This window comes from Oncorhynchus kisutch, linkage group LG4, assembly GCF_002021735.2.
Source record: "Oncorhynchus kisutch isolate 150728-3 linkage group LG4, Okis_V2, whole genome shotgun sequence".
In the NCBI taxonomy this organism is placed as follows: domain Eukaryota; kingdom Metazoa; phylum Chordata; class Actinopteri; order Salmoniformes; family Salmonidae; genus Oncorhynchus; species Oncorhynchus kisutch.
Genome location: NC_034177.2, coordinates 40,694,596 through 40,721,829, shown reverse-complemented (window position 1 = coordinate 40,721,829; position 27,234 = coordinate 40,694,596). Strand labels below are relative to the sequence as shown.

Genomic DNA, 27,234 nt, shown 5'->3' with positions numbered 1-27,234 from the left:
TGGAATTACATTATCAGATATTTCATCATTGCCTATTACTGTAATGCAACTATAATCTCCTGCATATTGCTATTTATCATTTGGAATCAGATAAACATTTTAATACACTAATTGCTTGGTCTTATTACTGTGAGGTATACTGTATATACACACACACGTCAAAAATTACTACATCGCTGTGAAAACTGTTCTCATGGGCACACAAATGCAAAATAATGTTGGCCTATGCCATTGCAAAAACAAATTCTAACCAAGAGTGAACTATATGCTTACTGTTATTAATGTATACTTGGATCGATTGGATGGGCATTGGTGACTAGCTGTAGGCTAGTGATGGTTGACCATCAGCTGATCCAGGAGAAGAGAAGAAAAACAAAACTACTTCTGGCCACGGACGCAACGGAGAACAGCAATACACCTGAAAAACAATGAGCACTCTAAACAGCTGATTGACAAAAGCGAACAATGATAAATCAATGGGATAAATCTAATGTATTGGAATATTAGGCCATTTTTTATCAAGATGCAAGGCCAACAAATTGTAAAGATGAAGTAAAAAGGAAAATCTATGCGTTTAAAAGCTCAGCTGAGGCTTAAATTCAGCACTACTGAGTGGACAGTGCTGCTATAGAATTCTACAGTACCATTCGTAGACAGCGAGACTTTGTGCAGCCACATAGTAAAATTGTTTAAACCATTATTTTTCATATTTACCACTATAAAAACACATGTACCACTGCATTTTAAACAAAGAATGGTTCAATTAGCGTTATGTAGAACCCCACCCAAAGCGTTACTTTTGTTGCATGTAGGAGAGCTAATGTCTCATTCAAGGAAGTTGAGCACTCCCCCCTCCCTGTAATTTGTAGCCTGCTTGAAAGGATTGGATAGCTGTATCAAGGAAAGTTGGCACTACTTCCAATTTAGGCATGATCTTATTTGCAGGCTAGGTGGGCCCACTGCTGTATTGGCTAAACACACACATTTTAGAGTAGTGAATGGAGGGGTAGGAGCTAGAGGAGGCTACTAAAATTAATCTCTGCAGTGCCGACTAGCCAAATAGGAACCACAATTGAGTAGCTTAGTTCTTATTCATGTCGTCAAAATTGTAATGACAAACGAGCAAACCAATAGATCTGATGAAAAAGGCTGATTTATTATAAAATGATATTGAAATACAAGTTCAATTCCACCTTCAGCACATTGACAGGAAACGCAAGAGGAAATCCCTTAAATTGTAGAAGGATCAGTCTGAAATCCCTCAGCCTTAACTCTTGTATCCAACAGTCAACGCGTGGAATGAATGAAAGGTTCATGAAATATTGAGGTGAAAACTGGAAAGGCGATTTATGATGGAGACAAATCCTGAACAAAATAAATATCCATGTGATGTTAAAGGTGTAGCCTACACACCAATGTTGTGGCACAGTGCACTCCACTTTTAAAGAATCCACTGATTAATAGTGAAATCCTTTGATCGAGCACTATATTAAAAATATGAATACATTGTATTTCTAATAGCTATAACATTAGGCAACGCCTTAAATGTATTCAAAAATGTATAATGCTAAAATAGCCTAGTTATTTTTTTTGCCAGTAGTACAATACACTGTGTAGACAAAACATTAAGGACACCTTCCTAATATTGAGTTGCGCACCCCCCTTTGCCCTAAAAACAACCTCGTAGGGGCATGGACACTACAAGGTGTCGAAAGTGCTCTACAGGGATGCAGGCCCATGTTGACTCTAATGCTTCCCACAGGTGTGTCAAGTTGGCTGGATGTCCTTTGCATTTCTTGACAAACCGGTACACATTGCACCTACTACCATACCCTGTTCAAATGCACTTAAAATAGGTCTTGCCCATTCACCCTCTGAGTGGCACACATACACTATCCAAGTCTCAATTGTCTCAAGGCTTAAAAAAAAAAAAAATACTTCTTTAACCTGTCTCCTCCCCTTCCTCTACATTGATTGAAGTGGATTTAACAGGTGACATCAATAAGGGATCATAGCTTTCACCTGGTCAGGCTATGTCAAGGAAAGGGCAGGTGTCCTTAATGTATTGTACACGCAGTGTATGTGGACTACAATCTGGTAGGATCAAAAAGGAATATGTTACTGTAGTTCAGGCTATCGTGTTGGAATAAGGCACCTTGATCCTACCAGATTGTAGTCCACAAACACTGTGTACAATAGTGAAAGAACAAAAGAAAGCAACAGAAAGGGCAGTGACAGAGCACTGTGATTCAGCGCATCATCAGTGAAAACATGAATTCCATACCTTTAAAGGGTAAACGCATCCTAAAACTACTGTCATTGAAAAACATGAGTACATTACTCGCACCAGAGAGAACTCTCAGAAGAAACATTTTAATGGAACATGTCCCCTTTAGAGAATTTCCCTGGTGGATGAAAAAAATCCCCATCACATCAGGAACGGGGAGTTTGAGATTCAAATCATATACTTAACAGCAGAAGGGAAAAATGAAAACAATTTCCACAAGCATAAACATATAGCCAGGAACATTGACTTCCTGAGCAGAGTGTTTAGTCCCCCATAGCCCTGGCAGGCAGCATTAAAATCCCAGAGTGCCACAGTAATTCTCAGGGAGCAGAGGGAGAGTGATGAGTGTTGTTGTGGGAGAGGGCACCAAAGCTAGGCTGCTGGGCCCCAGAAGCAGTCAGTAATCTCAGAAACAGAATCAATCAGAGAGATGGAGTGGAGCCATCAACTCCCCGCCATTACCGACGCTTTTTGCAACAAGGCGCTGCCTCGGTTGTTGGAACAACCCGTGCTGGCTTCTTCAATCTGAACCCCGCCACAGCCCAGGGATCACGGTGGTAAACCCCCTGTGCAGGCCCAGTACCAACCCCCCCATGAGATCCTCTTTATTTTCTGTCAGAGGTGCCGGGATAGTCATTGATCACGGATTGTCTGACTGCCAGGTGACGTTCAAGTTTTCAACAAACACAGCAATGAACATGAATAGCGCCTAAACATGGTATATGTTCACGGCATGTTTCTTCAACGGTGGCCGAGAGATGGAACAAATATTACGCAATAAAATAGGCTTAATGTTTTCTTGGTTGGCTTCTATCTACAGTAAATACAACATTCCGTCAGTCATTTCATATTTCAGTTTGAGGCACTGGTTTATATTACAGACAAAGATGGGTGGGGTGGCCCCTGCACTGCTGAACAGAAAACCCCTTATTTAATCTCACCCTCAGTGGCCAGGCCATATAATATGGGAGTGGTCCATAGACACTCGCGAATCAGAGTGTCGAGCCCTCCATGAAAAGTGAATACACACGACATTGTTGGATTGCTCCGTAGCCCTCCAGAGTGTAGGCGGATCAGACACGACATGCACGATACCCAAAATGCACCGTCTTCTGCCACTCCTCAATCAGACTTGTCCTTTTTCTTGCCCCCTCCAATAGGAACTTTACTGGCTACTGCTGAGCCTACTGCAGAAACGCCTCCTGCTACAGCACACACCCCTCCTTTCACCAGTCCCACCCCGATGCCGGGTACAGCGGCCACAGAGGTCACAGCGGTCTTGGTCAAGTCGAAGCTCTTCCCTCCTATCCAGGCAACCCCACCCACAGTGGCTCCCACGGCACCTTTAGTGACACTGAAGAGGCCGCCGGTCACTCTGGAGAACATGCCTGGCTGGGGCGCTGGGTGATCCTTGTTGCTGTCTGATGAGAGATATAATAGGGTTTTAGTGTTGAGAGAAGTTAAGCAGAGGAACACCAAGTAACTTCCCAACTTATGGTAAATGTTCTCTGTTCCATACAGCACAGAATGATGAATAGGCTACTACATGAAAGTTTGTGTCAAACCATGACTTCTGCTTAGAATTGGCCATTATGACCACATTATAGAGTAGTAGCCCCAGTATAAAGGCAAAACTAAAAATAGTAATGACGGCCCTCAATAGCCCGCATTGCTTTGAATGACAAAATAATCAGTGTATGGGCTAGACAGAAACTGTAGAACCACTAACAGTGTAGAAAATGGAACGGTAATGCCACCTAGTGGTACACAAATACAAACACTTCAGACACTTCTAATTTGTGAGGAAATTAAAAATCCGACGCTGATGATGTGGACGTCGATTAAGGTAGCCCCCGCACCTCTCTGATTCAGAGGGGTTAGGGTAAATGTGGAAGACACATTTTGGTTGAATGCAATCAGTTGCGCAACTGACTAAGTATCCCCTTTACATTACTGAGTGTCAGTGAATATTTTTTTTTAATCAATGTCCATTTAATGTTCAGCAGCATGTGAGTGGCCACTAAGGAGACTGAACTGACCTGCTGGAGGCTCATCTTTGAGGTATGCTGGGACTTTATCCTGCTGCTCACGTTGACTCATCTTCCCTCTAGGCAGGAGGGAAAACAGGTAAAGTCAACCAATTCCTCAATATTATCTCTTCAGAATACCCAAATGAAGCTCCAGTCTCTGAAGGACTGTAGAGGGAAAAAAAATCCTCTGGCAGTTAGTGGCTAGTTCTTGAAAAACAAGATGGAGAATGATTGCACATAGGCCTAACCATCATGTTTTCCCCCTGGCTGTCTCAGCTATGTTCAACTCAACAAGATAAAAAAAATTAAAGAACATTTAAATAAATTGATAGCAGGTGTGAGACATGGCTTGGAAAATGTACCTCAATCTAGTGATGGGAAATGGGGTGTACTCAGAACTGTCCCATTATCCCAACTTTTACACTGAGAATACTGAACAACTGCTAGTTAAGTAAACTGCCTTTTTCATCTTCATGCTAGCTAGCAGTAGCCATTGGCTGACAATGCCATTCCAAAATTGCTGCTGCAGCTTCTGCTACCTAGCATGAGGACTAAATAGTTTTTTCCCCCAGAAATTAGCAATCTTCTCTGTGTAACAGTTGGGATAATGGGCCAATTCAGAGTACAACGCATTTCTCATCCGTGGATTAAGGTACGCTTTCCGAGCCATATCTCGTGCCGGCTCCACGTTGTCTTGGGGTGCTTTCGTAAATTCACCCTGGCTACTCCAATTTCAGAGCACTTTCATCTGAGTGTACCAGAGTGCAGAATAACTGACGAATTTACGAACCCTCAACACCCATTGAATATGGCTGGTGTCAGTAAACGTCGGCAAATAAAGCGCAAATAAATTGTTGCAAACAGCAGTTAGTCATCAAAACTCTGGATAACATGAAAACAGCCTAACCAGCTCCAATAAGGCGAGTAAAATGGTCAGAGTGAGGTGTTCTCTAATTTGAGTCAGGAAATAGCTAGCCAATGTTAGCTTGGGTGCTTGATTGATGTGAGGTTAGAGCGCTCAGATAGGCCAGAATTGACAAACAGTCTGACAACGCCCTGAATTAATAACGCCTCTCTGGCACTCCAGGTTAAATTTGAGAAGCACTTCACTACACCCGCAATAACATCTGGTAAATGTGTGTATGTGACCCATAAAATTTCATTTAATTTACAAACACTTTTAATCTACACAGGAAGGCTCTACTACCATAGTGCTTGCTTAGCTGTAAGCAAGTGGGTTAAATCTTCTGGTTAACACTACAGTAAACTATGCTAGTCTACCTTAGTCTATAAGCAAACTTTGCTCTCCATGTCCCCGCATTGCACACGCACAGATACATCATTGTGTAAAAGCTTTCATTAGACTATCCTTAGACAAAGTACTAGAATGGAAATTAGAAATGGACATGCTGGCTAAAGTATATTCATTTCACAATAAAAGGGTTTGTCAATTGTATTCAGTAAGCGACAATCGAAAACAGTTTATATGGCCACCCAGTAGGCATATAACGTTAGATAGCCATGCGGTCATTAATCTAGATTCAGTAGACCCAATTTGTGGAAAATCAATTGATATGGCTCTTGAAGTTGAAGGTGTGGAGCTGGAGTTAATTTAGTTATATTAGCTAAATATCAAACTTGTAGTACTCACGTTAGCTAAGTAGTTAAAATGGCTGTGCCCATGAAAAACATACAAAAGTTGTTCAATTTAAAGTTGTTCGAGTTATCTAACGTTTACCGAGTGACGACGTGGCAACAGGCTACCAGTCCAACTGAGTTGACGTTTGGCAACTAGCTGTGTAGCTAGGATAGCACCCACTAGCATAGACTGTTAGCTAAATTAGCTACATGTTTTAGCAAAATATGCTCACTTCGATTTTAAACTCCACTTGCTACGTGAAACACTTTTCTTTATGAGTGCAAGAGCGAAAAACAACAACCAACTTTTAGCTAGCTAAATCACTCATCTTGACTGAAGCTGCATGGCTAGCTAACGTTAGCTAGTTACTAGATCATTAGAACACTAGTAGCTAACTAACGTTAATTTGTTAGTTGATGACTTAATGTAGTGTAGAATGCCTTTCTATTTGAATTGTGCGATAACACAAAATAGTTGGAGTTTACATAAATCGATATAATTGTTTTAGCTAAATAATATAGCTACAACGTACCTTGCTGTTTGTGTGTCTGTTATCTCTGACACCGCAGCTACCCAGCTCCCATCAGCAACTTTTTTTTAGAGTAACGTTAGCTACAGTAGCCAGGCATTAGCCAGTAAACTACAAGCTTTGCTTCCACCCCCAGCCAGAAAAGTCACAATACCTGCATGTATACTGAACAACACCACAAACGCAACATTTTCTAAAATGTTAATGAGTTACAGTTCATAGAAGGAAATTAGTCAATTTAAAATTCATTATGCCCTAATCTATGGATTTCACATGACTGGACAGGGGAGCAGCCATACGCCCACCCACTGGGGAGCCTGGCCCAGCCAATCAGAAGGAGTTTTTTCCACAAAAAAAAAAGGGCTCTATTAGAAACAAAAAAATACTCCTCAGCACCCCTCAGATGATCCCGCAGGTAAAGAAGCCGGATGTGGAGGTCCTGGGGATGGATTCACGAAACCTTCTTAAAAGAATACATTTCTTCTTAACTGCCATTTTTCCTTAACTTTAGAAGTTATTAAGCAAAGTTGCTATTCCTCAATGAAGTTATTGGAAATGTTTTTCCTAAGTTTCTTCCTAAAAAGAAGTTAAGAAGAAATGGGATTCTTGAAAATAATGCGTCAGGGTTACTTATTGGAAATGTAGTTAACTTTAGAATAGCTAAACCCTTGTCTTGAGATGAATGGATACTTTTCTTGCGCCACAGACATGTTGGCTACCGGATATTTAAATACAGCAACAATACAAATTAAACACGCATTATCTAGCTAGCTAGTAACTAGCAATAGTGTAATGAAACAGCGGTGAGCAGGTCTCGAACCCTCGACCTTCTAGCCCGAGGTCCGGCGCGCTAACGACTGTGCTGCAAAGGAATGCTCGTGCGGAAGGTTCGATTGCCGCATTTATAGACCCAGGGTCGTTAGAATATATTACAATATTCTAGAAGTGTTAAATAGCTAGTGCTATCTCAATTTGCAAATAAGAACTTGGCGAATGTTAATGTCATTAGTTATTTTGGCTTTAATGTCTTTACACGTTAGCTAACTAACTTACCGGTCGTGCGGTCCCTCTACCACCATCTTTATGATGGACAACACCTTCTCCTCCAGCTGGTCCACATGAATGGTCTCTCAGCACCCTTCTTAGCAGCCTACTTGATGTCGGACCACTTATTTTTTTACGGCGTCACTGTCCCTTGCCATACCCCCGACGGCAGAGACAGACTCCGCCACTCGCCCATCCTTTCTTTTTGGTCTCTTCAGTGACGCCGCAGTTATCAATTCTCCAACAGCAACCTTTTCCTGGCTGCTATTTCACCCAATCTCTTTTCGTGGTTATCCATTTTTGATTTTGATATAGCTAGTCTGATGGCTATAATGTGTGAAAAATTATGAAATAACCAAAGCCGATCATCCCTGTCACATAGGCTTTTTTGTATTGGTTTCAAGCACGTCACTAATGTCAATGCCTAAGAGAACTACGAATTCCTAAGAACATTGAGGAATTGCATTTACGAACTATCTTATGAACTTCCTATTTTTTTTCGAAACTTCTTGCGTTTTTTCGTAAATAAAGTTAGGTGAATCCGGCCCCTGGGCTGCGGTGGTTAAATGTGGTCTGCGGTTGTGAAGCTGTTTGGATGTTCTGCCAAATTCGCTAAAATTACATTGGAGGCAGTTTATGGTAGAGAAATGAACAATCAGTTGTCTGGCAACAGCTGTGTTGAACATTCCTGCAGTCAGTATGTCAATTGTACGCACTCTCAACACTTGAGACATCTGTGGCATTGTTTGTGTGACAAAACTGCACATTGTAGAGTGGTCTTTTGTCCCCAGCACCTGTGTAATTATCATGCTGTTTAATCAGCTACTTGATATGCCACACCTGTCAGATGGAGGGATTATCTTGGCAAAGGAGAAATGCTCACTAACTGGGATGTAAACAAATTTGTGCACAATTGGAGATGTATTTTTGTGCATATGGAATATTTCTGGGATCTTTTTTCAGCTCATGAAAATTAGGACCAAGACTTTACGTAGAAGGCTGGTGTGACCCAGAATCTGGGTTTACAGGAGACGTTGACTATTGCAATCCTTGATTCAACCCTTTTGAAAACCCATATTCTGGTTGACAGTTTTCTACATTGTGTCATGACAAGCATTTCGCTACACCATCAAGAGCTGCGAAATGCATATGTGACAAAAATTTGACATGCTCAGTCTGGTGGCACAATTTTCCAGCATAGGCCTATTAGTCATAAATTGTATTGGTCTTTGAGAAAGGTTTGCTTATTTATGTAGCTCTACAAAGAACTGGGAAATGTATCAGTTATATACTGACACTTCAGACGGCACATCTCGAATAATGTTAATCAGTCAAATATTGGACAATGTAACGCCTACTCCATGTACAGGTTGTGTTCCCATTGACAACAATGCTAGATTTACACTAGTCAGATATGAAGTTGATCCTCCCCATTTACAGTTTAGATCCACCATTTGTCTTAAATACAGTCAGGTACAGTCTGAATGTTACTTGCAGATGTACCAACAATTCTTGTTGCCATGTCAATTGCTAATCTTCTTTGAGTATGTAAATTAGCCTACCACCCCCAAAGTTGAGACACCATGCTAGGACCTTATTGCAATTATACACAGCCACACCTGCCAAGTTCCAAACCATCATACATGTATCAATAAAAAAAATCATGAATTCAAATGCTTGGAGTTATAATTACACAAGGGGCTGAACAAGTATGAAAATGAATTGGAGGCAAATTTAGTATTCATCTTCCTCCTCACAACCAATACCAGAGTCTGCCCCCACCTCCTCATAGTCCTTCTCCAGAGCAGCCATGTCCTCTCTGGCCTCAGAGAACTCCCCTCCTCCATGCCTTCACCCACATACCAGTGCACAAAGGCCCGCTTGGCATACATCAGGTCAAACTTGTGGTCCAGATGACTCCAAGCCTCTGCAATAGCTGTGGTGTTACTCAGCATGCACACAGCTCTCTGCACCTTGGCCAGATCACCCCCAGGCACAACAGTAGGTGGCTTGTAGTTGATGCCCACCTTGAATCCTGTGGGACACCAATCCACATATTGAATGGATTTGCAGGTCTTGATGAGGGCGATGGATGCGTTGATATCTTTGGGCACCACATCACCACGGTACAGCAAGCAGCAAGCCATGTACTTTCCAAGCCTGGGATCACACTTTACCATCTGGTTAGCCGGCTCAAAGCAGGCATTTGATCTCAGGAGTTGCTCGAGATAGGCACTTTCTGCTGAGATAATGGGAGCATATCTCAGCAGGGGGAAGTGGGGGACCCGGGGGAAGTGGATACAGGGGTAAGGTATCAGGTTGGTCTGAAACTCTGTCAGGTCCACATTGAGTGCACCATCAAAGCACAGGGAGGCAGTGATTGAGGAGACAATCTGGGCAATGAGGCGATTCAGATAGGTATAAGATGGACGCTCCACACAAAGATTACACTTGCATGTCAAAGATGGCCTCATTATCCAACATGAAAGAGCAATCTGAGTGCTCCAGAGTTGTGTGTGTGGTCAGGATGGAGTTGTAGGTCTCCACAACTGCTGTAGACACCTGGGGCACAGGGTAGACAGAGAACTCCAGTTTGGACTTCTTGTCGTAATCTACAGACATATGCTCCATCAACAGCGAAGCCTGAGCCAGTCCCACCCCCAAAACTATGGAAGATTAGGAAGCCTTGTAGTCCAGTGCATTGGTCTGCCTGAGAAAACTCACACATTAAGCCATTTATCCAAATATCACCATACAGGGACTTGCAATTAGACATTCAGAGCCACTCATCATTTTACACATTATGTCCAGTACGGACTCGACAATCTCCTTTCCAAAAGTGTAATGGCCACGTGCATAGTTATTGGCAGCATCCTCTTTGCCACTGATGAGTTGTTCAGGGTGATACAACTGACGGTAGTGTCCGTTCCTTATCTCATCTAGAATAAATTATGTTGACACATGCAGAAAGGCACAAAATAAAACTACACAGCATAAAATTCAAGATATTACATGCCGATGAACACCATGACATTTGATGTTGTGGATCATGCTATTCAAATACATCTTCCATACCCCATAACTGTAGGCTCAAATCTATGAAGACAGCCATGGGAACATGTTTCCCACCTCCAGTCTCACTGAAGAAGGTACCAAATGAGGAGTCAGCCAGGGATGCAGTTCTGGACTCATGTATTTTTCCATCTGGATGGAAACCATGCTCCAGGAAATATAACTCCCAACATGCATTGCCCATCTGGATACCTGCTTGGCCGATGTGTACACAAATGCACTCCCTCTGTCAACAATAAATAATTGGATGCCATGTCCATATCAGTTACTATTTTCAAATTTGATATACTGCGTCTTGTAGCCAAACTATTGAGGTTCAATTACAGGGAAAGTAGGGCTCATAAAACATTTTTCAGGAGATTACTAAATACTAGTGCAAACATAACTCCAGAGAAAAGCTCCAGAGGTACCATTAGAGAAGGCCATTTTATATTTATTTTGTTATGAAACACTTCAGCTTACCATTGTTCAGCAGCTACAAATGGAATGTGATTTCAAGATGGGACACTTGACCAAAAACTGAAACAGTTTAACAGAGTCAACATTTAAACTACAAGTGCAAACAAAACAAATAATACGTTCTCATGTCAACCTGGTAGTACTACACACCTCAGTCTAAAGCATACCACAACAGTACACTCACCTTGCACATTGTTAATGGGCATGGCTTATAAATTATTCAGCAATCAAGTGTGGGGGTGTGGCTTTCAATTGACATTGATTTAAAGAGGTCATTTTATTTTTAGCTACCAAATTATATCCAACAATAGAGTGATATCAGGCTGTACCAAAGATGGTGGATAAATGAAGAAAGTTCACTCAGGCTGTTTACCATTGGAAAAAATGGTCAGTTCCTGTCTACTTAGGTGGGTGGCTCTCCCGTAGACACCAATGCGATAGCAGCTTGGTCTGGCTACTTAGTTAATTGACTTCCATTGAAACAGAAAAATTAGTGAGTGGGATATCTCGCTTCCTCTTCTGTTTCTGGCTGTACTATAGGGTTTTGTCTAGAAGGGATACAGCTTTTGTCAAAATGGACTTTTCGTAACAGGTTTAGGAGAACTTACTTTTGCAACAGTATTTTTATTGGAATTTCACAATTTTCACCCATATTAAGAGATACAACAACAGAGACAAAGCACACAACAAAAAGACACAAAAAAACAGCACTCACTTACACATATCTACGCATATATATATATATACACACATACACACACATACATATACATACACTCATGCATATATACATATATACGCGTACGCACACACATACACACACATACATACATACCACACACACCCATACATACGTACACCATTTTCCTCTTCCCACTCGGTGCTTCTCTCACCCCATCACCATCATTGCGTCTCTCAATACATACATTTTAAACAAACTTACGAACAGAAATTAAACAAAAAAGCTCAGTTTAAACCAAGAGGTTAGGTTCCACACATTGAACGTACAGTGTAGTTCTGAAATACATAGATCCCCGCCATTCTAAGAGAATCCTTGCAGCATAATAGCTGATACCTCATGTTCTAGGTAATTTAGATAAGGTTCCCATACTTTGTAGAACTGGTCTGTTTTAGAATGCAATGTACATGTCAAATATTCCAGAGGCACCCATTCAAATAGTATCTTATGCCAATCTTTAATAGAAGGAACCTTATCACTAATCCACTGTAAAAGGATGTTTTTCCTCGCTGCGAAGGTAAGGATGTTGTAAAGCCTCCTTTTACCCACAGAAGTAACATGCCTACTAGGGAGACCTAACAGTAAAGAAACTGGGTCCAATTCTAGATCAACCCCTAGGATCTTTTCAATTTCTTGCAGAACACCAGACCAGTATCTTTGTATTTTGGTACATGACCATAAACAATGTGTTAGGGTGCCTGTATCAGTTTTGCATTTAAGACACTGAGGGGAAGAGGAAGTGGGGCTAAAAGCATGTCTGCGATTTGGGGATATATGCAATCTGTGTATTATTCTTAATTGGATTGCTCTAGTACGATTACATATAGATATTGTTTTTGCATATCTCCAAATAAACTCCCACATCTCTTCGTCAATAGTAACAGACAATTCTTTCTCCCACACTTGTTTCACCCTCTGTGTGTTGACAGCAGAAAAGGACCTTAAAGTATCATAAAACAGACTTACAGACATTTTCCTTTGTGGGAAAAAAAACATTATTTCAATGACAGACACATCAGGGTTACCAATTAAGGTGGTGCTCTTCAGAATATAATGTCTTACTTGGAGGAAGCGGAAAAAGTCCTGCTTTGGGAGTCAATATTTCTCGACCATCTGCTCAAATGACAATAAAATCTTATCAGCAAATAAGTAATTTAACCTGCGCATGCCCTTATTAAGCCAAAAGTTAAAGCCAGCATCCAGCAATCCTGGACTGAAATCTGGGTTGTTAAGAATTGGGGTAAGAGCAGAGGTTAGTTTGGACCTTCACAGGAAGCGTTGAACTGACCTCCATACTTTGAGTGTGTTAAGTGTAACGGGATTATTGCAGTGATCTTCTACAGACTTGAAACTTCTGAAAAATAAGAGATCCTGTAAGGGGTATTTTGAAAGAGAAGTCTCAATGTCTAACCAAATAGAGGAGTCATCATTTGTGATCCAGTCAGAAATATAACAAAGGTGGGCACACCATTGATAGAACCTGATATTGGGCAGATCCAAGCCACCCATAGAACTTGGCAGCTGCAATATTGCCATCTTAAGTCTTGGCTTGCGTTTACTCCATATAAAGGAACTTAGCCATCCATTTACATCCTTTATTACCTTATTGGAGAGTAATACTGGGATCATTTGGATTGGGTAAAGTAGTCTAGGTTAAATGTTCATTTTCAAGAGGGATATTCTACCCAACCAAGAAATCAGGAGAGAGTTCCAGCGCTCCAGATCCTGTCTTATTGTTTCAAACAAGGGAACAAAATTGGCTTTGTACATTTGCTGGAATTTTGGAGTTACAAATATATCCAGATACATGAAACCTGAGGGAGACCATTTAAAAGGGAAGGGGGGAGAAGTATTAGGTACAGAGTGTAGGCTACCAAGTGGCATAGCCTCTGACTTAGTTAGGTTAATCTTGTAGCCTGAGAATTTGCTGAATAATTCAATAATATTAATAAGAGATGTAATTGAAGTCTCGGGACTAGAGATGAATATCAGGACATCATCAGCATACAAGCTTATTTTATGGTGAACATCACCAATGAGCAGCCCCTGTATAGCAGGCGTTACCCTGATGGCCTCGGCCAGTGGTTCCATAACGAGTGCAAAGAGGAGATGGGATAAAGGACAGCCCTGTCTGGTACCTCTGTGTATAGAGAAGCAATTTGACCGTAGCCCATTAGTAAGGACAGCAGCCTGAGGTTCATCATATAAAACTTTCACCCATTTTATAAAGTTGTCCCCTAGACCAAATTTATTTAGAGCAAATAATAGGTAAGACCACTCCACACGATCAAATGCTTTCTCAGCATCTAGGGAGAGCACAAGACCATCCATAGCACTTTGTTGGTAGGCTTGAATTACATTAAGAAGCCGCCTGACATTGTTGCATGACTTACGGCCCTTAATGAAGCCAGTTTGGTCTCCTTTCACAATTAGTGGCAGTGAGTCCTCTAATCCTGTGGCTAGAATTTTAGAAAGCAATTTTCTATCCACATTCAGAAGGGAAATTGGTCTGTACGAAGAACAAGACTCTGGACATTTTCCCTTTTTGAGAATAAGTGAAATGTTGGCTTCTCTCAGCATTTGAGGGAGCTGGTCATTTGAAAATGATTGGTTAAACATATCACGCAATGGCTCAAGGATCAGTCCATGGAACTCTTTATAGAACTCACTACAAAACCCGTCTGGTCCTGGGGTCTTACCATTTTGCAGATTCTTAATTGCGAACATTATCTCTTCCTTGGTAATAGGGGCAGTAAGGAGAGACCTCTGTTCTTCGGAGATAGTAGGGAGCTCAATCTTACAAAAGAAGTTATCCATTAATTTGGGTGCATCCTTTGGCAGTTCTGAGGCATAAAGGTTTGTATAACATTTCTTAAATGAGTCACTTATCAATTTATTTTCATATAAATGATTACCATCAGAATCAGTAATAGTAGCAATTGACTGAGAGTCAGCTCTCTTTTTAGCTAGGTATGCCAAGTACTTTCCTGGCTTATCGCCATGTTCATATAACTTTTGCCTGACAAATCTCATTTTCTTTTCAGCGTCCTGTGTTAGGAGAGAGTCTAATGTTGATCTAATGACTGATATTTCCTTTAATAGGGCAGGAGTGGGAGTTTTAATGTAGTCCTTCTCTTTAGTTCCTAATTCTTAGGAGAACTTACACAGCAGGTTAGGAGAATTAACCAAGCATGTTTGGATAATGAGCTAAAAGTTTAGGAAAGGGTTAGGACTAGCTAAAAATAAACTACTTTTGACATCAATTAGACAAAAGCTGTTTCCCATCCAGACATGGCTGTACTATAGCCCAGGGGTGTTCAAATCTTACCCTACGAGGTCTGGAGCCTGCTGGTTTTCTGTTCTACCTGATCTTTAATTGCACCCACCTGGTGTCCCAGGTCTAAATCAGTCCCTGATTTAGAGGGGAAGAATGAAAAAAGCAGTGTAAATGGCTTCAAGCGAGGTCTAGATTTGAATTTGTGTGATCTAGCCTATCTATTTAATGATTCATTAATGGAAATGCCCTTCTGATCACAGGAGGCTGCTGAGGGGAGAACGGCTCTACGAGTGCCTTCTGGGTAGTGTATTTATTTCAGCTTGAGCGCATGAAGAGCACATCTATAAAGAGCACATGTTTTACCATCTCAAGTGATTAAATAAAAATAACTATAAAAGTGACAAGGTTGACTGTAACAGGATTGACAATTGCATCTTAAATCAGCCAAACTCTCCTTGTAGCAAGGGGAATGGAAGATTGGGAAGGGTAATTTAATGCAAGCTTAACAATGTTACTTTTTAACAAATGTTTAAACATGAACAGTTTTACCATATTAAAATAAGAGTTCAGTTCATGTTACAAGGTTGACCTTAATGGCGGACTGCAATAGCATCGAATAGTCCCTGTGATATGCAACTGTTCAGGGAAGTCCGGAACCAATACACGCAGTCAGTCAGGAAAGCTAAGGCCAGCTTCATCAGGCAGAAGTTTGCATCCTGTAGCTCCAACTCCAAAAAGTTATTGGACACTGTGAAGTCCATGGAGAACAAGAGCACCTCCTCCCAGCTGCCCACTGCACTGAGGCTAGGTAACACGGTCACCACTGATAAATCCATGATTATCGAAAACTTCAATAAGCATTTCTCAACGGCTGGCCATGCCTTCCGCCTGGCTACTTCAACCTCGGCCAACAGCTCCGCCCCCCCCGCAGCTCCTTGCCCAAGCCTCTCCAGGTTCTCCTTTACCCAAATCCAGATAGCAGATGTTCTGAAAGAGCTGCAAAACCTGAACCCGTACAAATCAGCTGGGCTTGACAATCTGGACCCTCTATTTCTGAAACTATCTGCCACCATTGTCGCAACCCCTATTACCAGCCTGTTCAACCTCTCTTTCATCTCGTCTGAGATCCCCAAGGATTGGAAAGCTGCCGCAGTCATCCCCCTCTTCAAAGGGGGAGACACCCTGGACCCAAACTGTTACAGACCTATATCCATCCTGCCCTGCCTATCTAAGGTCTTCGAAAGCCAAGTTAACAAACAGGTCACTGACCATCTCGAATCCCACCGTACCTTCTCCGCTGTGCAATCCGGTTTCCGAGCCGGCCATGGGTGCACCTCAGCCACACTCAAGGTACTAAACGATATCATAACCGCCATCGATAAAAGACAGTACTGTGCAGCCGTCTTCATCGACCTTGCCAAGGCTTTCGACTCTGTCAATCACCATATTCTTATCGGCAGACTCAGTAGCCTCGGTTTTTCGGATGACTGCCTTGCCTGGTTCACCAATGACTTTGCAGACAGAGTTCAGTGTGTCAAATCGGAGGGCATGCTGTCCGGTCCTCTGGCAGTCTCTATGGGGGTGCCACAGGGTTCAATTCTCGGGCCGACTCTTTTCTCTGTGTATATCAATGATGTTGCTCTTGCTGCGGGCGATTCCCTGATCCACCTCTACGCAGACGACACCATTCTATATACTTTCGGCCCGTCTTTGGACACTGTGCTATCTAACCTCCAAACAAGCTTCAATGCCATACAACACTCCTTCCGTGGCCTCCAACTGCTCTTAAACGCTAGTAAAACCAAATGCATGCTTTTCAACCGGTCGCTGCCTGCCCCCGCATGCCCGACTAGCATCACCACCCTGGATGGTTCCGACCTAGAATATGTGGACGTCTATAAGTACCTAGGTGTCTGGCTAGACTGCAAACTCTCCTTCCAGACTCATATCAAACATCTCCAATCGAAAATCAAATCAAGAGTCGGCTTTCTATTCCGCAACAAAGCCTCCTTCACTCACGCCGCCAAGCTTACCCTAGTAAAACTGACTATCCTACCGATCCTCGACTTCGGCGATGTCATCTGCAAAATGGCTTCCAACACTCTACACAGCAAACTGGATGCAGTCTATCACAGTGCCATCCGTTTTGTCACTAAAGCACCTTATACCACCCACCACTGCGACTTGTATGCTCTAGTCGGCTGGCCCTCGCTACATATTCGTCGCCAGACCCACTGGCTCCAGGTCATCTACAAGTCCATGCTAGGTAAAGCTCCGCCTTATCTCAGCTCACTGGTCACGATGGCAACACCCATCCGTAGCACGCGCTCCAGCAGGTGTATCTCACTGATCATCCCTAAAGCCAACACCTCATTTGGCCGCCTTTCGTTCCAGTACTCTGCTGCCTGTGACTGGAACGAATTGCAAAAATTGCTGTAGTTGGAGACTTTTATCTCCCTCACCAACTTCAAACATCAGCTGAGCTAACCGATCGCTAACCGATCGCTGCAGCTGTACATAGTCTATTGGTAAATAGCCCACCCATTTTCACCTACCTCATCCCCATACTGTTTTTATTTATTTACTTTTCTGCTCTTTTGCACACCAATATCTCTACCTGTACATGACCATCTGATCATTTATCACTCCAGTGTTAATCTGCAAAATTGTAATTATTTGCCTACCTCCTCATGCCTTTTGCACACATTGTATATAGACCCCCCCTTTGTTTTCTACTGTGTTATTGACTTGTTAATTGTTTACTCCATGTGTAACTCTTTGTTGTATGCTCACACTGCTATGCTTTATCTTGGCCAGGTCGCAGTTGCAAATGAGAACTTGTTCTCAACTAGCCTACCTGGTTAAATAAAGGTGAAATAAATAAATAAAAATAAATAAACCGCAGGGACAAGTAAAGTAATCACCAATCACATAGAAACAAGTGGTTTAAAATGCCATTCATTGAGGACAACCCATTTAATTTAATGAAAACACACCACTGATGAACATTTTAATGTGGTTTAGTTTGTACAGTAGATGTGCAGTATTTTATCCAACTGTTGAATTGAGTGTTTTTTCAACAATTGCACACATAAAATGCACTCTATTGGTGGAAAAACCATGCGACTCTCCACTGAAAATAATTTTTAGTTCAGGACAAGGTTTACTCATTGTCTGGGAAACCGGCCCATCATTTTACATAACAGGCCCTTACCTAACCTCCTGTCAATCTGCCAGTAATTCAAGTGGGAAATTCAAACATTGCAGATTGTCAAATTAGTTTTCGGTATAACAGAATACTAATCAGCTAACATTTGATTTTAATTTTTTAAATATACAGCTGTCTTGTATAGGCTACCTAAACCTGGATGACAGGAGCCATCTTGCCGCTCTCTCCCAGCTTGGATAGAAAGTTGTTGATCGCAAAACTAGTCTATTAATGCCAAATAATACAGTCACTCTACCCTCAAACTACTAGGAATTGTTTTATTATGGAGTGTACTATCTATAGCTATACCGTCTTTAGCAGGGAGTTAGGTGTTACCTATAAACTTTTTATACAAATTTGACTACACATCAAATAACCTAACAATGAGGAAAAGGTAATTGGCTTGAAGATAAATTCAGCCTCTATTTATTGTTGAACTCAGCGGGTTTTGTCTGGCTAATAGCCTACACAAATGGGCTGCAATATTCAAGGTAAAATAAATTAGGCCTAAATCAAATTAAGTCTAATTTGAGACACCCTTGGTGTTACAAAAAGCTGTGAAGTATTTGTAGTTAATCATATCAGTAATGTTAGTTCATCATATCAGAGCTGTATCTCCGAACACCGGTGAAGTGGAGCAGAGCATGCTGGGCGATTTCCAGCTCAGAGAAGATCAGCTCGAGAGAAGTAAAGCGAGAGAAAGTTCCAGCCATCCTTGTGCTTTCATTGTGTTGGCCAAGGCCAGTGTGCGTCCGTTGATATGTAAGTACATCTCAAACTGGCTCTAACCAGAATAGAAAGAGGAGTGGGAGTCCCCGGTGCACAACTGAGCAAGAGGACAAGTACATTAGTGTCTAGTTTGAGAAACAGACGCATCACAAGTCCTCAACTGGCAGCTTCATTAAATAGTCCCTGCAAAACACCAGTCTCAACGTCAACAGTGAAGAGGTGACTCCGGGTTGCTGGCCTTCTAGGCAGAGTTACAAAAAAAAAAGCCATATCAGACTGGCCAATAAAAATAAAAGATTAAGATGGGTAAAAGAAAACAGACACTGGACAGAGGAATATACAGTGCCTTGCGAAAGTATTCGGCCCCCTTGAAATTTGCGACCTTTTGCCACATTTCAGGCTTCAACCATAAAGATATAAAACTGTATTTTTTTGTGAAGAATCAACAACAAGTGGGACACAATCATGAAGTGGAACGACATTTATTGGATATTTCTAACTTTTTTAACAAATCAAAAACAGAAAAATTGGGCGTGCAAAATTATTCAGCCCCCTTAAGTTAATACTTTGTAGCGCCACCTTTTGCTGCGATTACAACTGTAAGTCGCTTGGGGTATGTCTCTATCAGTTTTGCACATCGAGAGACTGAATTTTTTCCCCATTCCTCCTTGCAAAACAGCTCGAACTCAGTGAGGTTGGATGGAGAGCATTTGTGAACAGCAGTTTTCAGTTCTTTCCACAGATTCTCGATTGGATTCAGGTCTGGACTTTGACTTGGCCATTCTAACACCTGGATATGTTTATTTTTGAACCATTCCATTGTAGATTTTGCTTTATGTTTTGAATCATTGTCTTGTTGGAAGACAAATCTCTGTCCCAGTCTCAGGTCTTTTGCAGACTCCATCAGGTTTTCTTCCAGAATGGTCCTGTATTTGGCTCCATCCATCTTCCCATCAATTTTAACCATCTTCCCTGTCCCTGCTGAAGAAAAGCAGGCCCAAACCATGATACTGCCACCACCATGTTTGACAGTGGGGATGTTGTGTTCAGGGTGATGAGCTGTGTTGCTTTTACGCCAAACATAACGTTTTGCATTGTTGCCAAAAAGTTCAATTTTGGTTTCATCTGACCAGAGCACCTTCTTCCACATGTTTGGTGTGTCTCCCAGGTGGCTTGTGGCAAAATGGATATCTTTAAGAAATGGCTTTCTTCTTGCCACTCTTCCATAAAGGCCAGATTTGTGCAATATACGACTGATTGTTGTCCTATGGACATAGTCTCCCACCTCAGCTGTAGATCTCTGCAGTTCATCCAGAGTGATCATGGGCCTCTTGGCTGCATCTCTGATCAGTCTTCTCCTTGTATGAGCTGAAAGTTTAGAGGGACGGCCAGGTCTTGGTAGATTTGCAGTGGTCTGATACTCCTTCCATTTCAATATTATCGCTTGCACAGTGCTCCTTGGGATGTTTAAAGCTTGGGAAATCTTTTTGTTTCCAAATCCGGCTTTAAACTTCTTCACAACAGTATCTCGGACCTGCCTGGTGTGTTCCTTGTTCTTCATGATGCTCTCTGTGCTTTTAACGGACCTCTGAGACTATCACAGTGCAGGTGCATTTATACGGAGACTTGATTACACACAGGTGGATTGTATTTATCATCATTAGTCATTTAGGTCAACATTGGATCATTCAGAGATCCTCACTGAACTTCTGGAGAGAGTTTGCTGCACTGAAAGTAAAGGGGCTGAATAATTTTGCACACCCAATTTTTCAGTTTTTGATTTGTTAAAAAAGTTAGAAATATCCAATAAATGTCGTTCCACTTCATGATTGTGTCCCACATGTTGTTGATTCTTCACAAAAAAATACAGTTTTATATCTTTATGTTTGAAGCCTGAAATGTGGCAAAAGGTCGCAAAGTTCAAGGGGGCCGAATACTTTCGCAAGGCACTGTACATGGGCCTCCCGAGAGGCGCTGTAGTCTAAAGCACTGCACCGCAGTGCTACAGTAGCTGTGTCACTAGAGATTCTGGGTTCGAGACCAGGCTCTGTGGCAGCTGGCCACGACCGGGAGACCCATGGTGCGGCGCACAATTGGCCCAGCGTCGTCCGAGTTAGGGGAGGGTTTGGCCGTCAGGGATGTCCTTGTCCCATCGTGCACTAGCGACTCCTGCGGTGGGCCGGGCGCAGTGCACGTTGACACGGTCGCCAAGTGCACTGTGTTTTCTCCGACACATTGGTGCGGTTGGCTTTCAGGTTAAGTGGGCACTGTGTCAAGAAGCAGTGCAGCTTGGTTGGGTTGTGTTTCGGAGGATGCACGGATCTCAACCTTCACCTCTCCCAAGTCCGTACGGGAGTTGCAGGGATGAGACAAGACTGTAACCTCCAATTGGATACCATGAAATTTGGGAGTTAAAGAGTAAAAATTAATTAATTAAAAAATAACAACAACAAACAAAAATATATATATATATGCAGTGCCTTTGGAAAATATTCAGACCCCTTGACTTTTTACACCTTTTGTTTGGTGAGGGTGGATTTGGTGCCTATGAGGAGTACCATTTTATCACTGTTGAGCTTGAGGAAGCTTTGTTGCATCCATGTTTTTATTGCAGAGAGGCAGGATTCAATGTAGGTCATAGGTGTTTTGAGGAGGGATTTTGTGCTGAGTTAGATCTGGGTGTCATCAGCATACCAGTAGATGTCGAAGTAATGGCGGATCTGACCAAGGGGGAGGATGTAGATGATAAAGAATAAGGGACCCATTACAGAGCGCTGGAGGACACCATGTATAACTACAGTTGAGTCTGAGGTGTGGCCATTGAGGGAGATGTAGTCAGTCCGGTTTTTGAGGTATAATTATGGCAAGGAGAGTGTGGTGCCCTTAACACACCCTCAAGCCTGGTGAGGAGGATCTGATGGCTCACTGTGTCAAAAGCCGGCACTCAGCTCAAGGAGAATCAGAATGTTGAGGGCACCAGCATCAGCAGAGGTCAGGAGGTAATCAACAACTTTGAGAAGTTCAGTTTCAGTACTGGGGCTCTAACAGGTATGTAATTGGGAGGCAACAGTACGTTCCATAATCTTGGTTTAAATGAAGATATGGATTTACAAACTACAGGCCACTAAATACCCTGGTTTAAATGAAGATATGGATTTACAAACTACAGGCCACTATATACCCTGGTTTAAATGAAGATATGGATTTACAAACTACAGGCCACTATATACCCTGGTTTAAATGAAGATATGGATTTACAAACTACAGGCCACTCATTTGTTACAGTCTCTCTCTTCTTATAGAATTACCCTGACAAAATTGGCGACGAGGATGGGATGGCTAACTGCGCTTGCTGATTGCTCCCGAGGAGACCAAGGTTACCTACGCACAGGGCTGCGTTAGATGTGACTCGGGAGCCCACACTCCGACTAAAACGGAGCAGAAATGGACCCGCCTCGGACTGACTGTCCCGACCTGGACATAGAGACGCTTTTTATTCTCTATTTTGGTTAGGCCAGGGTGTGACTAGGTTGGGCATTCTAGGTCCTTTTTTCTAAGTTTTGTATTTCTATGTCTTGGCCTGGTATGGTTCTCAATCAGGGACAGCTGTCTATCGTTGTCTCTGATTGAGAACCATACTTAGGTACCCTTTTCCCCCACCTGTTTTGTGGGAAGTTAACTTTGTAGTTGTTCAGGGCACATAGCCCAAAGCTTCACGGTTGGGTTTTTGTTCTTTGTTTTGTTCGGCGTCATTTTTAAATAAAGTAAAAATGTACGCTTACAATGCTGCACCTTGGTCCAGTCCTTCAGCCAGCCGTGACACTGACTGGGAGTGTTAGTGAGTGGATACGCCATTCCAGACAGACGAAATAGATTAAGGGTGAGACTGATTTTCTTTAAAACACCATAGACAATCCTGTTCTGGGACAGGTTGTGCACATGATGTCTTTGTTGTAGCAAAGACACCCATAGTTAGAATCTTTGTAGCAGAGTTATTTCTGAATGGGGGAAGTCCTGGAAGTAATTCTAGGGCAAGCATCCTGTTGAAGCAGGGTGATCTCCAAATTGAATCTTTTTGTTCAAGCAGAAATAGAGACAGGGGTTAGAGACAGGGGTTGTGTTTCTCTGTTGAAGCAGAGTGACAGCCATGGGATGATATGACACGGTAACAAGTTATGTGATCCTAGGGCATAATCCTGAGATAGAAATAAATACATTGTAATAATTCAAATGAATTAGTGTACTGGTAAAACATTTGGTTATGATTGGGAAACCAGCTATACATTTGAAAACCTACATGGGAATTTGCATAGGAGGAACTACCATGTGGGTATAAAATGACATAGACTAATTCTATTTAAAAAAATGTAAAAGGAAGGAAGACGTTCCTAATTAAACACTGTTGTTTGTGTTTGAGTGTGTGTGTGTATAGCGGAGTTTCACAATGGGAGCCATGAGCAGCAAGAGAGAACCTTGCCTGCCCGATCCAGTAGTCAGACCAGTGACGGTCATGGCGGATAAATGGGGCAGGGATATTCTGGAACAGGCACCACTGTGGCACAAAGTAGCAGATTTCACATTGAGTGAAATTGTATTAGCAGAATATAGAAAGAAATTAGAAACGTTTGAGGAAACCAAGAAAGGCATGACATGTCTAATAGACTGAGAGTAAGTTTAGAAAGTGGGAGAGGGAAGCCAAAAGACAGTCAGACAGGAAAGTTAAAGGAATAATAGTGAAAGAAAGTTAGAAGGAGAAACAGGGATGATGATGACTTTCCACTCCCCTATTATACCCCTGTATCCACTGTACCAGCACCAGCCCTGGTTGTCCGAGAGCAGCTCGCTCAGCCGTCTCCCCTACCGCAGCTCTACAAGCAGACCCCTCGGAGGTGGCCCATGAGCAGTGGAAATCCGTTCCATGCACCGCCCACATTGAGTCCCGTCTCTGGTGTTAATGGACTCTGGGAATATAGTCCACCATCGACGTCGACCCCTACCACACAGCTAAGTCCCTCACCCGCAACAGTCACGAGCAGAATAGGTGAAAAAGGGGACCCAAACGCAACCTTTCTCCAGGCACCTCTGGTAATGTTCCCTAATCCACAACCGCAGCCTGCGGACGGTGAGGAGGGCCTTCACGAATGGCACCCACTTGCCAACATCCAGAAAACTTGGAGACAGGACGAAATGAAGGACATTCCTAAAGAACGTCCAGATTCTACAAAGGACGCTGGTGATTTTACCACACAGCTACTTAAAATGGCCCGGCTGAACAAGCCATCTGCAGCTGAGATCGCGCACATTTGCCGTGTCAAGATGAGGCTGCGATGGGCGGACGAGGAGGGAGGCTTTGATGAAAACTATCAATGGGAAGAGGGTAAAGCCTATCAGACCCAACTGGCTATGCTGTGTGATCGCATAAAAGAACATTACCCACCCATGACCGATTGGGCAGCTATCCATAGTTGCATGCAGAAAGCTAAGGAGTCATTGGAAGTCTAAAGACAGACTGGGGACCTGCTACCGTAAACATAGCGGACTCAAACCAATGACTGATGGCTGCCACAATGATGACGACGACAACCTTTTTAAAGCGGCCCTAATGAATGGACTTTTGCCAGCCCTTGATAAACAGTTTAAAAATGACTTGCATTAGCTGGTCATTAGCAGTCTACAAGCGGTTAATGAACACTGTGAACATGCTGAGAGGCAGCAATTATCTCAAGAAGACAAGACAAAACAGAGAATAGAAAAAGGAGTGAAGTTACAAGCTGCACAGCTGGCTTTTATCAAGGACAGGGCCAGCATCGGCAGGCTCAGGAAAGATCTCAAAATGATGGACAGAGGGGAAGAGGTAGAGGATGAGGAGGGGGAGCCAGTGCTGAAGGGTGGGCCAGACAGCAGCAACAACAGGACAGGAACTTTGTTTGTTATATCTGTGGAAAATAAGATTTTTCTAGAAAGTGTCGAAACACAAGTGGGCAGGGAGCAGCAGGGGGTGGTTGGAAAACCGGACCTCTATCGAACACCTTCCTCACCTATGCCATGAAATCCTCCAGATGATGACAAATGGTGGATTGTTGCTCCCAAACTGCCGTAGCCCAGGAGAGCGCCCTTCCTGAAAATTAGCATAATAATATACACTATCTTTGATCGGTCCGAAGGAAACGAAGATGGCTGTAGCTCAAAAATAAGGGAGCATTGAGAAAGAACCCCAGCAGGTACCAGGATCCCCAGAGTATCGCTCCAGAGGAGGTAAGTGGGATTCTTGGAGAGCCGGGGTAGCCTGTACAAACTCACCACTCATAGGGAAAAAGTTACTGGGTGGTTGGGGCTTCTCAGAGGTGGCAGGCTGCCTATAAACTCCCTGATTTGCTCCAAAATAGCCTTAAACCCTTGGTCATGGCGTTCAGTCAGGGAACGAAGCCCTTACAGAAGGTCCTGTAGTAGCTCCTCATGTCTCTCAATGGTGGTTCTCTGCAGGGAGACCGCGTGGCTGAGCTGGTCCAGGTCTGCTGGGTCTGTTATAGCCAGTTCGTACTATAAGGATACACGACCAGACCCAGATGCAGACACGGGAGGCAGGTGGTTTGAGTCTTTGATATTTATTGTATTCCAAAAGGGTAGGCAAGGGAATGGTTGTGGACAGGCAAAAGGTCAAAACCAATTCAGAGTCCAGGAGGTAGTGTGGGAGGCAGGCTCGAGTTCAGGCCATCAGAATGGTCAGGCAGGTGGGTACAGAGTCCAGAACCATGCAATGGTCAAAACCAGGAGGACTAGACAAGACGAACTGGCACAGAGAAACAGGAACTGGGAAAACTGGGAAAATAAGCGACACCTGGAGGCGGTGGAGACAATCACAAGAAAAGGTGAAACAGATCAAGGCATGACATAAATAGGGTTCTGAGGCGTCTCCTTCGGGGGACAGTAATGGCATGGCAAGAATAGTCTCAATGTCTTTGCTGTACAATTTCTTAACACAAGTTATAATAAACACTATAGTAAAAAAAAAGAAAATGCCATAAATCAACCAATGAAATATATTGTAGCTCCCATAACACCAAATAATGACAATCCAATCATTGTCTAGTTGGTGTTTGTTTGCAAGATCACCACTGAGCTCTTTCAGATGTTCCACTACCATAGTCAAGTTACCCTCACCCCTGGGTGTGAATGTATAGCAATGGTCACCTATCATTTTGCACGCTTCCCCCCTCCCGTGCTAGCAACATGTCAAGCGCTACCCTAATCTGTATGGCCGTGTGGCTTGCTATTCTGTTTTATTATCGAAAATCCTCAAGTGGTTAAATTTACCAGTGATTCTAAATGATATCCTAATCGATCTAAACCATGGGCATTTTCCGATGCTCCATACCAAGGAATTAATATGCGGGTATCTGGAAACCACAGTGAGTCAATTCAGCTCCTCCTCATTAAGTCCTCCCACATACCTGATGTTTTGGGTTTTTCTTGGCTCCAAAAACACGACCCAGATATTGACTGGACTACAGGTTCCATTCTGGGTTGGAGCTCATTTTGCCATTCACACTGCCTAAAGGCGGCACAGCCATCTCCGAAACGTCTATCTCCAGGATTAAGTATGGCCTCGGATCTCTATGCCGTGCCCGCAGAGTATCATGACCTCCTGGAGGTTTTCAGCAATACTCGTGCTACCTCCCTTCCTCCACACCGTCCTTACGATTGTGCTACTGATCACCACACCGCCTCGAGGCCGGCTATATTCCCTGTCCGGTCCTGAGACCAAGGCCATGGAGGAGTACATCGAGGACTCACTGGCTGTTGGGAGCATTTGCCCCTTTGCCGGCGCAGGATTCATCTTTGTGGGGAAGAAGGACAAGACCCTGCGTCCATGTATTGATTACCGGGTCCTCAATGATATTACAATTAAAAATCGGTACCCTCTACCACTCCTCTCCTCAGCTTTTGAACCTCTCCAGGGGGCTACTATCTTTTCAAAATTGGACCTTCGGAATGCCTACCACCTTGTGCAGATACGGGAAGGAGACAAGTGGATGACAGCTTTCAACACTGCCAGTGGACACAATGAGTACCTGGTTATGCCATTTGGACTCACGCGCCTGTTGTCTTCCAGGCACTGGTCAACGATGTACTCCGGGACATGTTGAATTGTTATGTTTTTGTCTACCTCGACGACATTCTTAATTTTCTCTCGTTCTGCCCAGGAACACGTTCTCCATGT

General features: G+C 42.9%; 1 protein-coding gene and 2 pseudogenes across 4 annotated transcripts; 1 reads left to right on the top strand and 2 right to left on the bottom strand.

The window, feature by feature from the left end:
* Window positions 1-1,135: 1,135 nt before the first annotated feature.
* tmem263 (transmembrane protein 263) lies at window positions 1,136-8,304 on the bottom strand. Of its 4 annotated transcripts, none has more exons than XM_020481014.2 (3): window positions 7,539-8,304; window positions 4,327-4,394; window positions 1,136-3,708 (listed from the first exon to the last, which is right to left on the bottom strand). In XM_020481014.2, the coding sequence occupies exons 1-3, from the start codon at window positions 7,562-7,564 to the stop codon at window positions 3,410-3,412; spliced, it is 393 nt and encodes a 130-aa protein (XP_020336603.1). In that variant the 5' UTR covers window positions 7,565-8,304; the 3' UTR covers window positions 1,136-3,409. The 4 variants fall into 4 exon arrangements, with proteins under 4 accessions (XP_020336603.1, XP_020336604.1, XP_031678802.1 ...); XM_020481015.2 differs by lacking the exon at window positions 7,539-8,304 and adding an exon at window positions 6,489-6,764; XM_031822942.1 differs by lacking the exon at window positions 7,539-8,304 and adding an exon at window positions 6,489-6,724 and having other exon boundaries at window positions 4,327-4,482.
* Window positions 8,305-8,529: 225 nt separating this feature from the next.
* On the bottom strand, window positions 8,530-11,233 carry LOC109888889 (tubulin alpha-8 chain-like; annotated as a pseudogene).
* Window positions 11,234-26,629: 15,396 nt separating this feature from the next.
* LOC109888887 (DNA-directed RNA polymerase III subunit RPC2-like) overlaps window positions 26,630-27,234 on the top strand; it is a 37,841-nt pseudogene continuing 37,236 nt past the window's right edge.

Excerpts from the sequence above, each read along its gene's own strand:
- tmem263 (XM_020481014.2), bottom strand. The coding sequence starts at position 7,564 with ATGGTGGTAGAGGGACCGCACGACCG. Across the intron at positions 4,395-7,538 it reads GTAGAGGGACCGCACGACCG|AGGGAAGATGAGTCAACGTG; the intron begins GTAAGTTAGTTA and ends CCTCCTGCCTAG. Across the intron at positions 3,709-4,326 it reads CAAAGATGAGCCTCCAGCAG|ACAGCAACAAGGATCACCCA; the intron begins GTCAGTTCAGTC and ends ATCTCTCATCAG.